Source organism: Toxorhynchites rutilus, chromosome 2 (assembly GCF_029784135.1).
Source record: "Toxorhynchites rutilus septentrionalis strain SRP chromosome 2, ASM2978413v1, whole genome shotgun sequence".
Classification (NCBI taxonomy): Eukaryota; Metazoa; Arthropoda; class Insecta; order Diptera; family Culicidae; genus Toxorhynchites; species Toxorhynchites rutilus.
In genome coordinates this window covers 45,438,475-45,459,932 of record NC_073745.1, presented here as the reverse complement: position 1 = coordinate 45,459,932, position 21,458 = coordinate 45,438,475, and the positions used below count along the sequence as shown (strand labels likewise).

Here is a 21,458-nt window from a genome sequence, read left to right as displayed (position 1 = left end):
ATCACTCAACTGTTGCTCTTGTTGGTTCGACGTTGTAAATACTGCCTTCTCCATACGTTCCGGTCTATGAAGTAAGTTTTCATTTACATTCTCCTTTCTCGAACAAGACACATTGAGTTCCTCTCCGTCTGACTCAATGGACTCTTCCTCTGGGTCTCTCTCTTCATTGTCACAGACATCGTCAGCATTAGCGATGACTCGTACGTATTTGCCACCTGGCATACTGAATACTGTAAATGCCAGAAAGGGAAAGAACAATTTTAAGAATCACACCTGCTGTATATCATGTATATTGCATCGCAACAATACATTTTCATAAATGCAACACAATTCATTCATTTTGTCATTTTGTTCAATATATTCAATATATTCACTAAACGAATTGAATATATTTTTTTTTCTCTACATCGTACAATTCGTTTAGTTATAATTCAAAAAATCATTCCATAAGTCCATTTATGCTCCAAACCATTTCATCATTTTAACAATGGTTGTACCGAACCATTTATGCCATCTATTTATGGTCGTACCGAACCATTTTGTATATTTATGGTCGTACTGAACCATTTCGTTCACTCATGGTCGTACCGAACCATTTCATAGCTATCTATGGTTGTACTAAACCATTTTATCATTTCAACAATGGTCGTACCGAACCATTTCTTTCATATATTTATGGTCGTACCGAACCATTTGTTCCATTTATATATACTCGTACCGAAGCATTTCATAATCTATCAATGGTCGTACCAAACCATTCCATCATTTCAACAATGGTCGTACCGAACCATTTCATATATCTATGATCGTTTCGAACCATTCCATAGTCTATATATGGTTGTACCAAACCATTTTATCATTTTTAACGATGGTCGTACCGAACCATTTCTTTCATCTATTTATGGTCGTACCGAACCATTTCGTTTATTCATGATCGTACCGAACCATTTCGTTTATTCATGGTCGTACAATACCATTTGATACACCTATGGTTATACCGAACCATACCTCTAAATAAACAACAATTTCTTTCAACGACAGAGCCGAATAAACTCATTGTGGACGTGTGTCTTCTCTTAACCACCACAGCAAGGAATCATACTGAACACTTTATTCAACTAAGTAATAGTAAAAAGTAATTCAACGACTAGTGAACCTAGATTGAACTAGTGATTTAATACGGAGTTTCCACGAAGAATATATAGCAGCACAAATGGTACAAACAACGATTATTAGTGCGACAGGATAAGAGGATCTCATTCAAGAGAAAAAAATAAATCCAACCCGTACAATTGACCACTAGCAAGAGTGGTGCGCTTCGGAGGCTGTGAGCAGATAATCGCGAAGAGGACCATTAAGTATACGATCGACTAGCATCAAGAAAACGTAGTTTTATTCATTCGTTAGCATTCTATCACAATTGCATATGATTTCAATTCAATTAAAAATTTAAAAAATTAAGTAGTTATAATAAGCTTTGTTTCTGCAAAATACACTTGTTGTTGTGCCGAAAACAAAAGCAGTGTTTATCCTGATCCTGTTCCTGAAGCATTCACGAGCAACCAAACGTTGAAGGACGCTTACGCGCGATAGCGAGAGTATCAACGTTGCATAGGCTCCACTCCGGCTACGAACAACGACTGCGAAAGATTAGCGACGGTCGTTACATTGGAAGCTTCTTATTTGATTATCACATACTGATATTATTACACACTTATGCTGTGGTTTAATGGTTCGCATGTAAACAGTCAAACAAAATATACCACAAATATAAAAGAATCACCTAATAAGCCCCCCCCCCCTTTTCACTAAAGCACATCCAGTTACCGAGAAATAGAAGAAGAAGTGTTGTGTCCGAGACACGACTGAACAGGAATAAAAATATAACATTTGTAGCGATTGAAAATTCCAACGATCTGCTTTAGCCCCGAAGTCACTTCCAGGGAAACTGCTAGAGCAGATAGTGCCACACTTACACCCACATCAAACGCCCCACAATGCATAATCGGTCATCGCAATAAAACTTCGCGATACAACCAGTATGTCAAATTATATTATGTACACTCGCATGTATACTTTATATCGAGCAAGCGACTTACAAAGCAGGTCTCGTAATGGTGATATACATGTATATAAAAAAAAACCGCACGCGAAAACGATTCGACGTTGCCCGCTTTCGCAAATATTGTAGCAACGCACATTTTCATTAAACGGTGCTTGAAACTTTCCAGGGAGTGCTTAAATCGGTTGATGTAAAAAAAAAAAAATCTAATAAATCCCTCAGTGAGTGAGCCAGCAGCGTCTAAAATTGGACAACTCATGGCGACGCGGCCGATTTTTCATTTTTTTCCAATCTGCACTCCGACACTTTCCCGAATGACGCAATCATTTCGTAAAATAAATAAATCCACAAACAAAAAGAACATTTGATTAATAAGTGACTCACCTGAAGGGTTTTTTCCAATTTTCACAAAATTACAACTATGATTTTTTTCCTTACTTCACTTCACTTTTGCAACCGCGCAGCGTACATAAAACTGATAGAAGCGTGTCGAGAAACGGAGAAAAGTAAAAAAAAAAGACACTTATCCCACTGAGAAACTCAATCACTTTTTTCTTTTATTTACTTATCCAAAACATGCAGTTTCCTTTGGGTGATTCTCTTTTGCAGTAATTTTTAATAATTTGTTTCTTTTTTTTTAAAAGAAAACAACCCTGTCACATGTCGCCATTGTGAAATCCATTATGTGCAAAGGAGAATCGCCCCCGAAGCATGCATGAAGGACTTACCTCGTAGACGGACGAATATCGAATGAATGGTGTTTCAGCAAGTGCTGACGTAGCCGAGACGATGACAGATCGGGTCGCTTATTTTATGCTTCATTTGTTGGTAGAGCTGTGGAGGATGTGTTGCAAAATGCATTATTTGGTACTAGCGTAAGCCAGTGCGATATTTCATCCAAGGGGTTCTAAACCCCCACACTCCTCATCATCAGAAATTACGTTTTCTATTCCAATTTCTACTTCACCTTCCGGTTCTTCAGGGGGTTCCGTATCAGAGATATACGTTGGCGTCGTTGCGGGATCCTCCCCGCCTTCAGCCATAGTAATAAATTTCGTCAACTGTTCGATATGAACAGAATTTATTGGTAATTAAAAAAATTTAAAAATAAATATAATAAGATAAACTTCTATTTTAGTTACAGTAGAAAATTATAGTTATTCAAACTAATTTTTAATAAATTAAATTCAAAAATGAAAAAAGTTCCAACAAATGTTCAAGTGCAATATATATGAAGATGGTCACCCTAATGCCAACGCTTGATGATTACGTAAACACCCAGCGAAACAATGGTATTTGTTATGCACAGAAAGTGGAAGAAATGATAGAAAGGAGAAAAAAAGAAATAAACTTCTACTTGCCGCTGCGGTGTGACGTATGTGATCTGTTGAATGGATCCTCAGTGTCTCGATCGTACACCACTTATTTGGTTGAGATTCACCACGCTTGCAAGCGCGCCGGATGAAAAAACACAATAGAATCGATGTGAAAAAAAACACCTCTTTCGGATCGACTGAAGAATGCGTCCGATAAGCTTGCAAGTGAGCGAACGAATCTCCTTGTCTGTTCATTTTAAAGATAGGAATATAATATTCCATCAATCTGTTTTAAAACGATCTATTGGAACTAGAATATAGTCGTCAACTGAAATGAATACAGCCTTATATTTTCTGTTAGAACTACGATTAAAATTTTTATTTTCCTCTTATTTTTAGCTACAACCCAATTTTTATTTTGCTCACATTCATCACCTATTGCTCACGTTGATTATGTTCATGATTGATCAGCGTCGACGACCGCTGTTTCCACCACTCACACGACGATTTTGATTAGCCCCTGGTCTTTGATGCTCGCGACGATTCTGGCCGTTGGCTCTCGTCCTGTCAAAACTTCGATCCCGAAAATCTCGATGTGTTTGCTGGCTACGCACCTTCGGCGATACCGCCCGCATGTTAGAATCATGACCCCGACGTTGTGGCAGTCTCTCCCGTGGTCGCTCTACATGCGATAATGCTGCATTCACCGTCCTCGTTGGTGTGACCACCGGACCTGCTAGCTGTATATTCATCGGTCGACCATCGAGACGGATCCCGTTGAACTGTTTCATCGCTTTCACTGCGTCGACCCGTCGCCCGAATATCACGTCAGCCGTCCCCAAAGACACTCCGTTCCGATCGTAGTGAACCGTGGCGCCCTCGAGGGGTCCACATTCCGAGAAGAGTTCGATCATATCCGAGTCCGACACACCTTGGTCCAGATTTGACACCACCATTTTGGTGCTACCTTCGGTCGCATTTTTGTAACCGGCGGTAAACAGTTCGAGTTTCGGAGCATTTACATTATAGCGTGCTTTCTTCGGACGTTGGATTCCTCCTCGATTGCCCCCTTTCTGGACACCTCCGCCATCCCTTGGCGGTGCGGTGTTCTTTCGGAACTTCTTTCCAACACCACTGTTTCGTTGTCCTTGTAGGTTCGCAGTACGTTTCTGCGATGGTTTGTCGAGACTGTTCCGATTACCTTTTTGTGGTTTTTTGTTGGTGCCATTTTGTTTGCGTTTTTTTGACGTCCCATTGGTACCAGTTGACTTTTCAACATCTTTGCGAGGATTTTTACCTTTATGTGTTTTCTGCGTCTTGATGATTTCATCCAAACTCATTTCGATTTTATCCATTTCGCGTTATGCTGACAGATGAGTCACGGTGTTTATGGTTCTCGACTGTTTTCAACAGTTAACAAGTGAACGACTTTGATTAAATTGTGATGACATCTATGCGAGATGCGCATTATAAGGGAATGTGAGGTACAAATTGTTCTGTTCAGTACGTATGTTTTAGTTATCTACCAGGGGTACAAAATTTGAATTCACTACCTGTACCTGTGACGTTCGTATTGATAAATTGAAAAAATCCTACCTATCATTTCTCCTTTCGAATAAAATTCGAGCATGGGTAGATATATATTTCTTAGCGGTTGTTCTCCGTGAAACATCTGGAACACAAATGCATGGATCTCATTGTGCAAAATTCGATGGGTACTATTTGGATAGTTTGGAAGGGAAAAAGTCCTTTTTGACTCGCGTCAATTTTGAACCCTAATTGGTGTTAACTATTTTTGAGAAATCAGTACTCTTCTTTTGAGCGCAAACAATGCAAGTTGTTTGAAATCGAATTCTCCATTAAGAAGGAACCCCTGTCTGGCAGGTCGGAAAATAATAAATTTTCGTTGATTTTTTTCGGATATTACGAATAGAGTGAAGTGTTCGTGTATTTTGGTTATTGTTTAAGTTATTTTTGTACATTCCATTTTTTATGTGCACGAATAATGATCACGACGCTGTTGACAGCCTGATGCGTAAATTCTGTATGAAAATCGGTACCTTGCTGGTGGTATCGGTTGGGAAACAATGGGATGTCACAGAACGAATTTCAATGAATATTTTGAAATTTTAGGACAATACCTAAAGCGTTACATAGGGGTTTTTGAAAATTCGAAAAAATGCCAAAACGGCGACCGTTTTTGTTAAAAATTAGATATTTTCTATGAAAAATATCTAAATAGCGATTTTTGAAAAATCTAAAAAAATATATATCAAAAAAACAGCTATGTAACGCCTTAGATAATTCATTTTTACATGCTGATAAAAAAAATCAGCCAAATCGGTCGGGTTGAAATAACGTCGAGAAAATCGTGTTTAAAACATCGTACGGCAATACTATTTCCCATGAGGTGACCTCATACTGACTCATTACCCGGCCAGGCCATGCATGATGGCAATAGTTTGCGTGGTTTTGTCGCTACTCCCTAGCAGCCTTTAAAAGGCCAATTTGAAAGCGAAAAAGTCACAGGAGAGTTGTGTCCGAGTTACAACCGCATAGTTGACGTAGGATTCCGTTAGGCTATCTGTTGATTTTGGATAAGTTGGAAAAATTTCATCGATAAACTCTCTGATAATTATCTGGTGGCCCTGAAAAGGGCCGTTTTGTTTGGTTGTTTGGTTGAAAATGAACACAACAAAACAGATAGCTCAAACCGAACCACCCGTTCTTGAGCGGGAACACACCTTGGTTTTTGTTTATGAAAATTGAAATAAATCGTTTCATATATCAAGTCGTTTTTAACACAACAAGCTACCACATACAATTTTACACCTACACTTGTGCTAAATTTTTCACAATACATGATCGGTCAATGATATGAAATTTCACGATGCAAACAGCATTAAAGTTCCAAATCTAAATTTTATTTGCTAAAATTAATCGTATCATTAACCTTACTTGCAATATAAAAATGCCCCCGGTTTGCATATATTTACCATGCCGAGATCACCCGGGCACCTTGCTTTTGATGTCTCTGTTAGGGAACACTTTTGGGTGGGAACAAAAGCTCCCCCTACTTTCATATATTTGCAATGTCGATTTCCCCCAGGCAGCTTGGTTTTGATGTCTCTGTTAGGGAACAGCCGCATATGTCGTCAACTTCGACCAATCAGAAGAGGGTATTTCCGAAAGGATAGGGGTTGAGATTTCTATTGTTCGATAGTCATGAAACTAGACATACATTATTTTCTTCAATATAAAAAATTGTTATGGAGTGCCGAAATCGATTGACGCAAAAATTTCATCAATCCATCATGAAATGACTGAGTAATAAGCGTTTGAAATTGGACAATTTTCACGATGTGCTCGATTTTCGATTTTCAATTTGTACCCCAATATGTTCCCGAAAGACGTAATCCTACGTCAAAAAAATAAACTATCAGCCTTAAGGGAGGTTGATGACTTCTCGATGACTAGAGCGAGACTGTGATAGAAATTATAAATAACATTGTTGGCGAGTAACAGAACATCCCTACTGCAACCCTGGAAAGGAGAGTTTGTTTAGGTCTGCAATTAGCGATCAATGCCCTCACTATGATTCTCATCAACCGATTGCGGACAAAAGGGGAGTTATAAACAAACCGGCAATATTAACGGTACGGATAACTGTTCTGGATACAGGTCTTCTACCAGTGGAAGCGAGAACGCAAACTGTTTTGCGTAAACGCCGGTCATACTCTTCTCTCTTGTGTGAGCCGGACACAATACAAAGTGGAAACCTAATAGAAGGTAGAAATTCACCACTCTACCGGAGCCGAAGAAATAAAACATCGCACAGCGAGAAATCGGCAGCGCGCAGCTGAAATGTAATTCTGCGGAGTTCAACCAGTTCGAGTTCGTCCACCACAGGATCCATATGGATATAAAATGAATATAAGTGATCGATAATTAATGTTGTATTATTGTGAAATATTTATTAATATATGTAGTATTGTGAAAGACTTGTCATGTGATTAAATGTGTTGCTAATCAAGCTGTGTGTTATTTGATTGAGAACAGAAACTAATCCACTAGTCGGTGTTTAGTGTTGTTGGCCGTCGGCACTGCGTAAACGCAGTTGGGTTCATTGTTTCTTTTGCCGACGGCAATTGGATTTGTGTTTTACTGGGAAAGGTATTCCCGTTCGATGTTGGGTGCCTGAAATTTATTAGAACTATCGAAGGTGGCCAGGTACCCAACAAACATATTTTACAATATCGCCAAGTGCAATATACCATGGTGGAGCTTAAGGAAATTTTCTCCTTCTCCTTTATATCTCTTGTTTTTTTTAACGTGGGACTACGTCTAACCGGAGTATATGGAGGGTAAAATGAAAACCTAAACACAGAACATGCAGGAAAAAATGAAAGATTCCGAATGCTTATTACTCGAACATTTCTTACAGGATCGGAAAGATGTTTGCATCAATTGATAGGGAATATTTCTACGCTTCTATCGCAATTAATAAAATGTTATTTTTCATTAGATAAACAATTGAATAACTGTAAAATGTTAAGCGTTATCTAAACGGCATAACTGCCTCATTTTAATTGGCCCGATCTACGATTTCCCTAACACAGCCATCAAACCCAAGCAGCCTTGGGTAAATCTGCATTGCAAATACATGAAAGTCGGGGGTATTTTTGTTCCGACTGAAATGTGTTTCCCTAACACAGAGTTCAAATCTATGTAGCGTGGGGAAATCGAAGTTGAAGTTTTTGATTCATGCAAGTCGGAGGTATCTTTGCACCCGCATTTTTTTTTGCACTCCGCAAAGTGTTTTCCTAGCACGGATTACAAAAGCGCCTACGCCTTACACAATGGTTTGGCTCGGTTATTCATTATTGTATTGAAGGATATACCTTCATATCTTCCGCACACTGAATTTCTACGCATACCATTTGATGATTAGGCAAAATGTTGTTAACCATTTACTGCGATAACGCCTATTGATTAAACAATATGTGTTCGACATACATGTCAAAATCAGAACTGAGTGCCTGAAGTTCATAAAATCAAGCAAATTCGTGGTTCGAGAAGTACGTACACTTGAGAGATGCAAACTTCAGAAGGAAATGTAAAATAAAATAAACGATTGATAATTCTCCCGTTCACATATTTTGTTCTAGGCATCATACTAAACGTAAAAGGACTGTCATTAAATTTACTTGTAATGAAGAGCATTATCTATCACAATGTATGAATTGACCTTACATGACATTATACAATCTTTTTACTCACAAAGCAAATATATTGAATTCAATTGAATTCGGAAATTGTTTCATTCCATCAAAAATTTAATAAATACAAACAAATGATTGATAAGCTAAGGTAGTCCCAAGTCAACCTTGCGGTTATATCATAGATATAACTCACCCATTTTTTTTTGTTTTTTTTTTTCTTTAATTCACCAAATGAAGGATGAAAATAATTCATCATTTTTCGAGTATTACCGAACAATTAAGAAAAAAACAGTTATTTCAGAATTATCTTTAACCATTTGTTGTCTGTTCATTTTAAAGATAGGAACATAATGTTCCATCAATTTGTTTTAAAACGATCTATTGGAACTAGAATATAGTCGTCAACTGAAATGAATACAGCCTTATATTTTCTGTTAGAACTACGATTAAAATTTTTATTTTCCTCTTATTTTTAGCTACAACCCAATTTTTATTTTGCTCACATTCATCACCTATTGCTCACGTTGATTATGTTCATCAGCGTCGACGACCGCTGTTTCCACCACTCACACGACGATTTTGATTAGCCCCTGGTCTTTGATGCTCGCGACGATTCTGGCCGTTGGCTCTCGTCCTGTCAAAACTTCGATCCCGAAAATCTCGGTGTGTTTGCTGGCTCCGCACCTTCGGCGATACCGCCCGCATGTTAGAATCATGCCCACGACGTTGTGGCAGTCTCTCCCGTGGTCGCTCTACATGCGATAATGCTGCATTCACCGTCCTCGTTGGTGTGACCACCGGACCTGCTAGCTGTATATTCATCGGTCGACCATCGAGACGGATCCCGTTGAACTGTTTCATCGCTTTCACTGCGTCGACCCGTCGCCCGAATATCACGTCAGCCGTCCCCAAAGACACTCCGTTCCGATCGTAGTGAACCGTGGCGCCCTCGAGGGGTCCACATTCCGAGAAGAGTTCGATCATATCCGAGTCCGATTTGACACCACCATTTTGGTGCTACCTTCGGTCGCATTTTTGTAACCGGCGGTAAACAGTTCGAGTTTCGGAGCATTTACATTATAGCGTGCTTTCTTCGGACGTTGGATTCCTCCTCGATTGCCCCCTTTCTGGACACCTCCGCCATCCCTTGGCGGTGCGGTGTTCTTTCGGAACTTCTTTCCAACACCACTGTTTCGTTGTCCTTGTAGGTTCGCAGTACGTTTCTGCGATGGTTTGTCGAGACTGTTCCGATTACCTTTTTGTGGTTTTTTGTTGGTGCCATTTTGTTTGCGTTTTTTTGACGTCCCATTGGTACCAGTTGACTTTTCAACATCTTTGCGAGGATTTTTACCTTTATGTGTTTTCTGCGTCTTGATGATTTCATCCAAACTCATTTCGATTTTATCCATTTCGCGTTATGCTGGCAGATGAGTCACGGTGTTTATGGTTCTCGACTGTTTTCAACAGTTAACAAGTGAACGACTTTGATTAAATTGTGATGACATCTATGCGAGATGCGCATTATAAGGGAATGTGAGGTACAAATTGTTCTGTTCAGTACGTATGTTTTAGTTATCTACCAGGGGTACAAAATTTGAATTCACTACCTGTACCTGTGACGTTCGTATTGATAAATTGAAAAAATCCTACCTATCATTTCTCCTTCCGAATAAAATTCGAGCATGGGTAGATATATATTTCTTAGCGGTTGTTCTCCGTGAAACATCTGGAACACAAATGCATGGATCTCATTGTGCAAAATTCGATGGGTACTATTTGGATAGTTTGGAAGGGAAAAAGTCCTTTTTGACTCGCGTCAATTTTGAACCCTAATTGGTGTTAACTATTTTTGAGAAATCAGTACTCTTCTTTTGAGCGCAAACAATGCAAGTTGTTTGAAATCGAATTCTCCATTAAGAAGGAACCCCTGTCTGGCAGGTCGGAAAATAATAAATTTTCGTTGATTTTTTTCGGATATTACGAATAGAGTGAAGTGTTCGTGTATTTTGGTTATTGTTTAAGTTATTTTTGTATTTTCCATTTTTTATGTGCACGAATAATGATCACGACGCTGTTGACAGCCTGATGCGTAAATTCTGTATGAAAATCGGTACCTTGCTGGTGGTATCGGTTGGGAAACAATGGGATGTCACAGAACGAATTTCAATGAATATTTTGAAACTTTAGGACAATACCTAAAGCGTTACATAGGGGTTTTTGAAAATTCGAAAAAATGCCAAAACGGCGACCGTTTTTGTTAAAAATTAGATATTTTCTATGAAAAATATCTAAATAGCGATTTTTGAAAAATCTAAAAAAATATATATCAAAAAAAAATATAAGTGGGTTATATCTATGATATAACCGCAAGGTTCACGTGGAACTACCTTAGCTGAGCAATCATTCGTTTGTATTGATTAAATTCTTGATTGAATGAAACAGTTTCCAAATTCAATTGAGTTCAATGTATTTGCTCTGTGAGTGAAAAAAATGAACAAATGCCGTGTAAAGTCAATTCATTTATTGTGATTGATTGTTCTTCGTTACAAGTAAATTTAATGACGGACCTTTTACGTTTGGTATGATGACTAGAACAAAATATATGTACGGAAGATTTATCAAACGTTTGATGAACCAGCCTAAGGCTGAAAATCTTTCCAATAAAGACAAAAAAAAATTATCAAACGATTATTTTATTTTACATTTCCCTCTGAAGTTTACATCCCAAAAGTGTACATACTACTCGAATCTCGAATTTGCTTGAAACTGGGAAGTTCATTCGCTTCTAGTGGCTGCACGATTTTCCCAGGTTCCTAAATTTAGAAGATCATGTTAGGACAGACATATTCCACTCTGCACAAAGGCAAGCGAGGACAAAAGTACTCGCAGTTTGCATTTATTTGCAGAGCCGATTTCCCCAGAAACCTCGGTTTTGAAGTCTGTGTTAGGGAAACACATTTCAATCGGAACAAAAATACCCCCGATTTGTATGAATTCGCAATGCCGATTTCCCCACGCTTCATGGATTTGAAGTCTGTGTTAGGGAAACACATTCCAGTCGGAACAAAAATACCCCCGACTTGCATGAATTTGAAATACCGATTTCTCCAGGCACCTTGGTTTAGAAATCTCTATTAGGGAACACATTTCGGTGGGAACAAAAGCTCCCCCTACTTTCGTGTGTTCTTTTTCTTCTTTTTGGCTTTAAGAGGGTTTAAACTTTTCAGTTCACTCGCCTCTAGGCTCTTTCGTGTGCTTGCAATGCCGATTTCGCTGCTTGGTTTTAAAGTCTGTGTTAGGGAACATTTTTCGATGAGAACAAAAGTTCCCCTACTTTCAGGTATTTGCAATGCCGATTTCCCCAAGGCTGCTTGGTTTTGATGGCTGTGTTAGGGAAACCGTAAATCGGGCCAATCAAAACGATGCAGTTAGGGCGTTTAGATAACGCCTAATATTTTACAGTTATTCAATTGTTTATCTAATGAAAAACAACATTTTGTTAGTTGCGATAGATGCGTAGAAATGTTCCCTATCAAGTGATGCAAACATCTCTCCTATCCAGTACGAAATGTTCGAGCTATAAGCATTCGAAATCTTTCATTTTTTCCTGCATGTTCTGTGTTTAGGTTTTCATTTTACCCTCCATATATTCCGGTTAGACGTAGTCCCACGTCAAAACAGCTATGTAACGCCTTAGATAATTCATTTTTACGTGCTGATAAAAAAATCAGCCAAATCGGTCGGGTTGAAATAACGTCGAGAAAATCGTGTTTAAAACATCGTACGGCAATACTATTTCCCATGAGGTGACCTCATACTGACTCATTACCCGGCCAGGCCATGCATGATGGCAATAGTTTGCGTGGTTTTGTCGCTACTCCCTAGCAGCCTTTAAAAGGCCAATTTGAAAGCGAAAAAAAATCAACTATCAGCCTTAAGGGAGGTTGATGACTTCTCGATGACTAGAGCGAGACTGTGATAGAAATTATAAATAACATTGTTGGCGAGTAACAGAACATCCCTACTGCAACCCTGGAAAGGAGAGTTTGTTTAGGTCTGCAATTAGCGATCAATGCCCTCACTATGATTCTCATCAACCGATTGCGGACAAAAGGGGAGTTATAAACAAACCGGCAATATTAACGGTACGGATAACTGTTCTGGATACAGGTCTTCTACCAGTGGAAGCGAGAACGCAAACTGTTTTGCGTAAACGCCGGTCATACTCTTCTCTCTTGTGTGAGCCGGACACAATACAAAGTGGAAACCTAATAGAAGGTAGAAATTCACCACTCTACCGGAGCCGAAGAAATAAAACATCGCACAGCGAGAAATCGGCAGCGCGCAGCTGAAATGTAATTCTGCGGAGTTCAACTAGTGATCCCCGATTTTTGAAATTAATCGTTCATCAGCTAATCGAATAGTTTTCAGCAGTTTGTTATTCGATACGATTAATCGCCCCAAATAATCGATTAATCGATTAATCGCAACACTGAGATAAATAATTAGTTAGACTAATATTTCTCATTTGCTAGAAAGCCATCTGTAATCAAAAAAGTGTTCACTCCGCCTGAAATCCAATTATTATCTTTTTCGCTCTCCTAAAGTCGTAAACAAAGCTCTATTAGCGTTGAAGGTTTTGAGCTTCGTTTACAGTTAAGGGGAGCGTCAAAGATAATGATTGATTTTCAGGATAAAACTGCAGCGGCCGTACGTTTTTTTCTCTCTGCGTTTGGATCGATTAATCGACATAAATTATTCGTTCGCTTCGATTATTGGTTGTGCAGTATTCGTTCGATTAATAATCGATTTCTGTAGGAAGTATTCGATTAATCGATTAATCGAACGATTATCGGGGATCACTAAGTTCAACCAGTTCGAGTTCGTCCACCACAGGATCCATATGGATATAAAATGAATATAAGTGATCGATAATTAATGTTGTATTATTGTGAAATATTTATTAATATATGTAGTATTGTGAAAGACTTGTCATGTGATTAAATGTGTTGCTAATCAAGCTGTGTGTTATTTGATTGAGAACAGAAACTAATCCACTAGTCGGTGTTTAGTGTTGTTGGCCGTCGGCACTGCGTAAACGCAGTTGGGTTCATTGTTTCTTTTGCCGACGGCAATTGGATTTGTGTTTTACTGGGAAAGGTATTCCCGTTCGATGTTGGGTGCCTGAAATTTATTAGAACTATCGAAGGTGGCCAGATACCCAACAAACATATTTTACAATATCGCCAAGTGCAATATACCATGGTGGAGTTTAAGGAAATTTTCTCCTTCTCCTTTATATCTCTTGTTTTGACGTAGGATTACGTCTTTCGGGAACATATTGGGGTACAAATTGAAAATCGAAAATCGAGCGCACCGTGAAAATTGTCCAATTTCAAATGCTTATTGCTCAGTCATTTTATGATGGATTGATCAGATTTTTGCGTCATTCAATTCCGGCACTCTATAACAATTTTTTACATTGACTAAAATAATATATGTCATGAAACTAACTATCGAACAATTGAAAAATCTCAACCCCTATCCTAACGGAAATACCCACTTCTGATAGGTCGAAATTGACGACACATGCGGCGGGTCCCTAACATAGACATCTAAATCAAGCTGCCTGGGGGAAATCGGCATCGCAGATACATGAAAGTAGGGGGAGCTTTTATTTTCACCGACATGTATTCCCTAACAGAGATTTCAAATCCAAGGTGTCTGGGGGAAATCAGCATGTAAATACCCTCGTGGTCGATAGTTTAGCTAACGACGCGCACAAGTGGATAGTGCTCATTGTAACTAGCGTGGGCATTGCTGATTGCATACGTGCTGGCGGATAAGTTCGGAGTGATGAACGAGTTTTTTTCGTTATTTTCGTTCCAATAAGAATCTATCGATAGGTAGATTTAACAATGATGTTTCAATGAGCTGAATAGAACTTATGCTAGATGGAATATAAATAAAATTAAAATTTGGAACTTTTATGTTGGTTGCTTCGTGAAATTTCATATCAATGACCGATCATGTATTTTGAAACTTTTAGCAGAATTGTAAGCGTAAAATTGTATATGGTAGCTATTGTGTTAAAATGACTTGAAATATGAAACAATTTTTTTTTCTCCCAACGAAAGTTCATGCGACAAGCAAAATTGGAAAAATGAAGGAGTATTCGAAAAAGTGATTCCACATATGCTCTATATATCGTATTGGGTGCTGTTCGCTCAATTGAAATTCGCCTTGAGGCATGTAGCATCGTGTTCCCAAATCATCGAAGGTAGATTGAAGAATGATGTTTCAATGAGCTGAATAGAACTTATGCTAAATGGAATATAAATAAAATCGAAGAGTTTTACAATTTATCCAAAATCAGCATGCAGCAGATAGCCTAACGGAATCCTACGTCAACTATGCGGTCGTGTCTTGGATACAACCCTCCTGTGACTTATTTTTTCTTTAATTTACCAAATGAAGGATGAAAATAATTCATCATTTTTCGAGTATTACCGAACTATTAAGAAAAAAAACAGTTATTTCAGAATTATCTTTAACCATTTGTTGTCTTTTTTTTCCAAAATATATATATTATTAAGGCACATGTGGCGTTAGCCTGACGGGGCCGGGAGTCCAATATTTTGACAATTTTTGTCTTACAACTATGTTAGTAATATGTAACCGATTACTCGCGGTTGGCTCGAGGTTAGTATTACAAGTGTTCTCATAATTGGTATGTTGCAGTCTTCGATGCTCTGTACGTGTGCCCGACACGGTATACTTCCTATTGGGATGCAGCTGACCATTAATCAGCAACGCCCCCCTAGTCTGTACCTCATATCTATCGTGGTGCGTCTTTCTCGCCTCGAGGAATCCAGGATAGAATGGTCACTAACCGGCGCAATCATCAGTTCATGTAGAGTTGTCATGAGCGGTACAACCTTTGGCTCTTGTTGAATCATCGGTGGACTGCACAACCTTTGGCCCGAGTATCTGTAAAGAGTGTGTGTATGTATTGCCGCGACTAAGTAAAAGTTTATCGATCGGATAGGAGGGATATGAAACGGGGGCACAACGAAGGAAACATCATTAAACGTTGACATCGGCGTTGCTGAGGAACAGGTATAGATGAAGCAGAAGATCAGGATCCCGGCTACCTAAGATATCCCGGACGGGGATATCCGATTGTCTGCCTTGTGCTCTCAGTGCTCTAGAGAGCTGAGAACGAGCAGCATGGAACCGGATACACGACCAGACAACATGCTCGATGTCGTGGTAGCCATCGCCACAATCACAAAGATTGTTTGCTGCGAGCCCAATGCGATAGAGATGCGCGTTTAGGTTGTAGTGATTGGACATAAGCCGAGATATCACGCGAATGAAATCACGACCTACATTCAATCCCTTGAACCATGCACTCGTCGAGACCTTAGGGATAATCGTGTGTAACCAACGACCGAACTCATCACCACTCCACATGCGCTGCCAACTTACGAGCGTATACTGACGAGGAATGTGGAAAAATTCATTATAAGCAATTTGCCTTTCAAAAAGTGTGCCTTCTAAAGCGCCCACCTTAGCTAGCGAGTCCGCTTTCTCATTCCCCGGAATCGAGCAATGAGAGGGAACCCATGCTAAGGTAATCTTGAATAATTTTTCGACCAAAACACTCAATAGATGTCTTATTCTAGTTAGGAAATAAGATGAGCGTTTATCAACTTTCATTGAGCGGATTGCCTCTATTGAGCTGAGACTGTCTGAAAAAATAAAATAGTGGTCGATGGGCAATGTTTCAATGATCCCTAATGCGTAATACATCGCACCCAGTTCAGCGACATACACGGAACAAGGATCTTTGAGTTTGAAAGAGGCACTGGAATTTTCATTGAAGATGTCGAAGCCAGTGGACCCGTTTATGAATGAACCGTCAGTATAGAACATTTTATCAGATCCAACTTTCCCATATTCTGCCGAAAATATCGGCGGAATAGAATCGGATCGTAGGTGATCTGGGATTCCATCGATTTTTTGTCGCATGGACGTATCAAAAATGACAGAGGAATTGCAGAAGTATGGGAAGCAAACTTGGCTGGAGATGCCTGGTGAAGGGAGCACATCGTGTGTAAGGTACTCATGGTATAAAGACATAAAACTTGACTGAGGAGTCAGTTGGAGTAGATTTTCGAAGTTATCAATTACCAATGAATTCATGATCTTGCAACGGATGAGAAATCTGTAGGATAATTCTGTGAACCGAAGAGTAAGCGGGGGTACTCCTGCCAAAACTTCGAGACTCGTATGTGTCGAATGCAAACACCCCATTGCTATACGCAAGCAACGATATTGTATTCTCTCCAGCTTGAGAATATGAATCCTGGCAGCTGATCGGAAGCAAAAACTGCCATATTCCAACACTGATAATATCGTTGTTTTGTACAACTGAATGAGGTCTCCTGGATGGGCACCCCACCATGTTCCGGTAATTGTTTGGAGAAAATTGATTCTTTGCTGGCATTTCTGTTTCAAATACGCAATGTGTCTCCCCCAGGTACATTAAGAATCAAAATATACACCCAGGTATTTGAAAAACATAGAGTGTTGGGTCGTTTTGCCGGATAGGTGAAGCTGGAATTGGGCGGGTTCGTGCTTCCTAGAAAAAACGACCATTCCAGTTTTCTCCGTAGAGAATTCGATACCCAGCTTGAGGGCCCACGTGAACAGATTGTTCAAGGTATCTTGCAACGACTTTTGCAGAACGACGGGATTAGTACCCGTGATGGAAATAACTCCATCGTCTGCAAGTTGTCTCAACGTGCAGTCTCTAGTTAGACAATCATCCATATCATTGACGTAAAAACTGTACAAGAGGGGGCTTAGGCAGGAGCCTTGTGGTAGGCCCATAAAATTGTAACGAGAAGATTTCGAGCTGCCATGAGAGAAAATCATGTGCTTTTCTGACAGTAAATTGTACAGGAAATTGTTGAGAATTGGTGAAAGTCCACGATTATGAAGCTTCTCTGAGAGAATTTCCATGGAAACTGAATCAAATGCCCCTTTGATATCGAGAAAAACGGAAGCCATTTGTTCTTTGCGAGCAAATGCGATTTGGATTTCAGAAGATAGCAGCGCGAGATAATCATTTGTCCCTTTACCTCGGCGGATGCCAAACTGCGTATTTGACAGCAAATTGTTCGTTTCGACCCACTTGTCCAAACGAAGTAGAATCATTTTCTCTAACAATTTACGAATACAGAATAACATTGAAATCGGCCTATACGAGTTGTGATCGCTAGCCGGCTTGTTGGGTTTCCGTATGGCTATCACTCTCACTTGTCTCCAGTCATGCGGGACAATATTCAGCTCCAGAAACTTGTTGAACAAGTTCAGCAAACGCTGTTTTGCCAAGTCGGGAAGATTCTTCAACAAGTTGAATTTAATCTTGTCCGACCCCGGAGCTGAATTGTTACATGAGAGAAGGGCAATTGAGAATTCCACCATCGAAAAATTCTCATAATCGCTTTGAAGTGGAATGTCGCGTACGACGTTTTGTGCAGGAACGGTGTCGGGGCAAACCTTCCTTGCAAAGTTAAAAATCCAACGGTCAGAGTATTCCTCACTTTCGTTTGTATGGTTCCAGCCGCGCATTTTCCTAGCCGTATTCCAAAGAGTGCTCATAGCGGTCTCCCTTGACAAACCATTGACGAACTTCCACCAATATCCACGCTTTTTTGCTTTAATCAAACCTTTTAGTTTGGCTTCTAGAGCTTGGTACTTTAGAAACCATTCCACTGATCCAGTTTTCCTGAATTTTTTGAAAGCGGATGATTTTTCAAGGTAGACCTTTGAACATTCCTTGTCCCACCAAAGTGATGGAGGACGACGTCGGAAAGTGGTAGCCGGTACACGTTTCTTTTGAGCTTGAAGTGCGCTTTCGTAAATCAAACTCGATATAAAGTTATACTCTTCGAGTGGAGGAAGTTCATACATTGAAACAATTGCTTCAGATATTATATCCGCAAATGTTCTCCAGTCAATATTCTTCGTGAGGTCATACGAAATATTGACTGACTTGCGATCTCATATTGATTCATTAGCGATCGATAAAATTATTGGTAGGTGATCACTACCGTGGGGATCTTGGATTACCTTCCACATGCAATCCAGGGATAACGAAGAAGAGCATAAAGATATGTCTAGCATGCTTGCCCGTGCAGGAGGATTGGCTATTCTGGTTGCTTCCCCAGTATTCAAAACTGTCAATTTGAAGTTGTCGCACAGATCATAAATCAAAGTGGCACGGTTGTCATCGTAAAGTGATCCCCATGCTGTTCCATGGGAGTTGAAATCACCTAAGATTAACCGCGGCTCCGGCATTGCCTCGATAGTATCAAAGAACTGATGGCGGCCTACCGTAGTTCTGGGAGGGATATATATCGAAGCAATGCAGAGGTCTTTGCCATTGATTTGTGTCTGGCAAGCAACAACTTCAATGCCTGTCATCGATGGGAGAGTGACTCTATAGAAGGAGTGACATTTTTTAATCCCCAATAGTACGCCACCAAACGAGTCATTTCGATCGAGGCGAATAATGTTGAAATCGTGGAAATTCAGCTCGTCGGCTGAAGAAAGCCATGTTTCACAGAGGGAAAATACATCACAGTTAGAGTTATGAACTAAAAATTTAAATTGATCTAGTTTAGGGATGATGCTTCTGCAATTCCACTGTATTACAGTGGTCAATTCCTTGACCTCTTGCACTGAATCAGGCATCGAGGGAAATGAACGCTGCTAAAAAGGCACATTTTTCTTTCAAGAATGTTCTCACTACCGGAAGCAAACATAATACTATGCTTTTAAAAGGGTCATTTATATTTAGAGCATTTAAAATGTTGTCCACCAGGTCAGAAAGCGCAAGCAAACCAGATTGTGGCTGTTGCCTCGACCGCGAAAATGGAACAGACCGGGTGGGTGCTGCTCCGGGAAGTGTTGAGGACCCCTGGTGCGTGGTAGAACAGCTTAAACCAGGAGGTACTTGCTTCGGTCTATTCTCAGCACGTTCAATTCGAGTTTTCATTCCAACTTGGGAAGTTTCGGTCGTCTTTCTGGGGAGTGAAGGAAAAGAAGTAATTTTTCTTTTCCTGACGGCACCCTGCGATGTACCGGAACTTCCCGCATTGGGAGCGTCAGCGACAGGCTCGTCGTTCTGCAGGAGGGAGTAAGGATTGTCCTGCGTCGTTGGCACGGAATTCTTAAGCATTTCTGCATAAGTCCGTTTTGAAAATTCCTTTAAGGAACGCTTGATTTTTTCCCCTCTTTGTATGTATACCGGGCATTGAGAAAGATCATGGGGGACCCCGTCGCAATGAAGACACTTGCGCTCTTTTGCGCAAGAAGTCCCATCATGACTCTCTCCACAATCTGCGCAACGCTTTTTGTTGCAACAGTAGACGGCCGTGTGACCAAGTTGCTTGCAGTTGTTGCAACTCATTACCCGGGGTACAAACAATCGAACAGGTAAACGAAGCGCATCTATCGAAACGAAGTTTGGAAGGGCGGAGCCCTCAAAGGTTACTCAAAAAGAATTTGTCGAACTGAGAACTCTCTTATTATTTATAATAGATACGGATTTCAGTTGGTCGCATGCAAGAATCTTCACAGTTTTAAGCGAAGAGTTCTTGAAGCGACCGACTCCATCCTTGAGTATATCATTTCGGGTCAAACCCTTTTCGGTGATTACGCCGTCGATTTCTACGTTACGACAGGGCACGTATACGCGATACTCAATCGCAAAGAGATCGCAACGGGTTATATCATTTGCTTGGGTCCTGCTGGAGACGACAACTCGTAATTTGTCTGGCCCCATCCGAGTAATCTCGGTAACATCTGAGAAGTTTTTTGTCAGCTCTTTAGATATGCGAATAACATTGAGGGGTTTGGATTTTCGCCTAAAGTACACAATGAATGGGCCTTTGGGGCCCTCAGGGTATACTTTTTGACGAAAATCCAGTTTTTCTTCATCCTCCTTGTGAAATCCATTATGTGCAAAGGAGAATCGCCCCCGAAGCATGCATGAAGGACTTACCTCGTAGACGGACGAATATCGAATGAATGGTGTTTCAGCAAGTGCTGACGTAGCCGAGACGATGACAGATCGGGTCGCTTATTTTATGCTTCATTTGTTGGTAGCGCTGTGGAGGATGTGTTGCAAAATGCATTATTTGGTACTAGCGTAAGCCAGTGCGATATTTCATCCAAGGGGTTCTAAACCCCCACATCTCTCCTCTTCTCACAAGATAAAATGAGAGGGAAAAAAAATAAAATTAAAAAAAAAAATCTTGATCAATTACGTTTTATTTTGAATGATATGATTTACATCTCTCAAATTTATCTATCACCAACTATGCGTACGAAGTCTTTTAGGTGGTTAGGGACTTTTTTATTCCTCACAGATCGTGGAATCCGTTTATCATTTGTGTGGCCCTGCTCTGAAGCATCTTTTAAAGCTGATTGATCGCGCCATTCGAAAACTTTTTTGGTCTGAGACACGTGACGTTTAATAGTACGTCCCTCGTCGTCACAGAGTATTAGACATCCATTTCTTTCTTCCAGAATGGTATAGCGCTGTGTACCAAACCTCGAATCGCCTTTGGCTCGTTGCTGACGCTGTATTATTACATTATCTCCAGGCTTCAATTGGCAGTTTCGAGCACCACGGCGGTTGTCCTCACGTTCTTTGGATTTCAGCTTCATTTTTCGATCCCTCTCGTTGATTTCACTGTTGTCGTTATCCGGTATCCCCCGATTGAATAGCGGCAGCCCGCGTTTAATCCTTCTTCCACACATGATTTCCTCTGGTGGAAC

The 21,458-nt window shown here is 40.1% G+C and overlaps 2 protein-coding genes across 2 annotated transcripts; both read right to left on the bottom strand.

Annotated features, from left to right (window-relative positions):
* Positions 1-3,845: 3,845 nt before the first annotated feature.
* Positions 3,846-4,733, bottom strand: LOC129765706 (THO complex subunit 4-like). Its single transcript, XM_055766124.1, has one exon. The coding sequence runs from the start codon at positions 4,731-4,733 to the stop codon at positions 3,846-3,848; it is 888 nt and encodes a 295-aa protein (XP_055622099.1).
* Positions 4,734-9,137: 4,404 nt separating this feature from the next.
* LOC129765705 (THO complex subunit 4-like) lies at positions 9,138-9,584 on the bottom strand. The gene has a single exon (XM_055766122.1). It carries the CDS (start codon positions 9,582-9,584, stop codon positions 9,138-9,140), a length of 447 nt encoding a protein of 148 aa, XP_055622097.1.
* Positions 9,585-21,458: the final 11,874 nt, after the last annotated feature.

Excerpts from the sequence above, each read along its gene's own strand:
- LOC129765706 (XM_055766124.1), bottom strand. The coding sequence starts at position 4,733 with ATGGATAAAATCGAAATGAGTTTGGATGAAATCATCAAGACGCAGAAA.
- LOC129765705 (XM_055766122.1), bottom strand. The coding sequence starts at position 9,584 with ATGATCGAACTCTTCTCGGAATGTGGACCCCTCGAGGGCGCCACGGTT.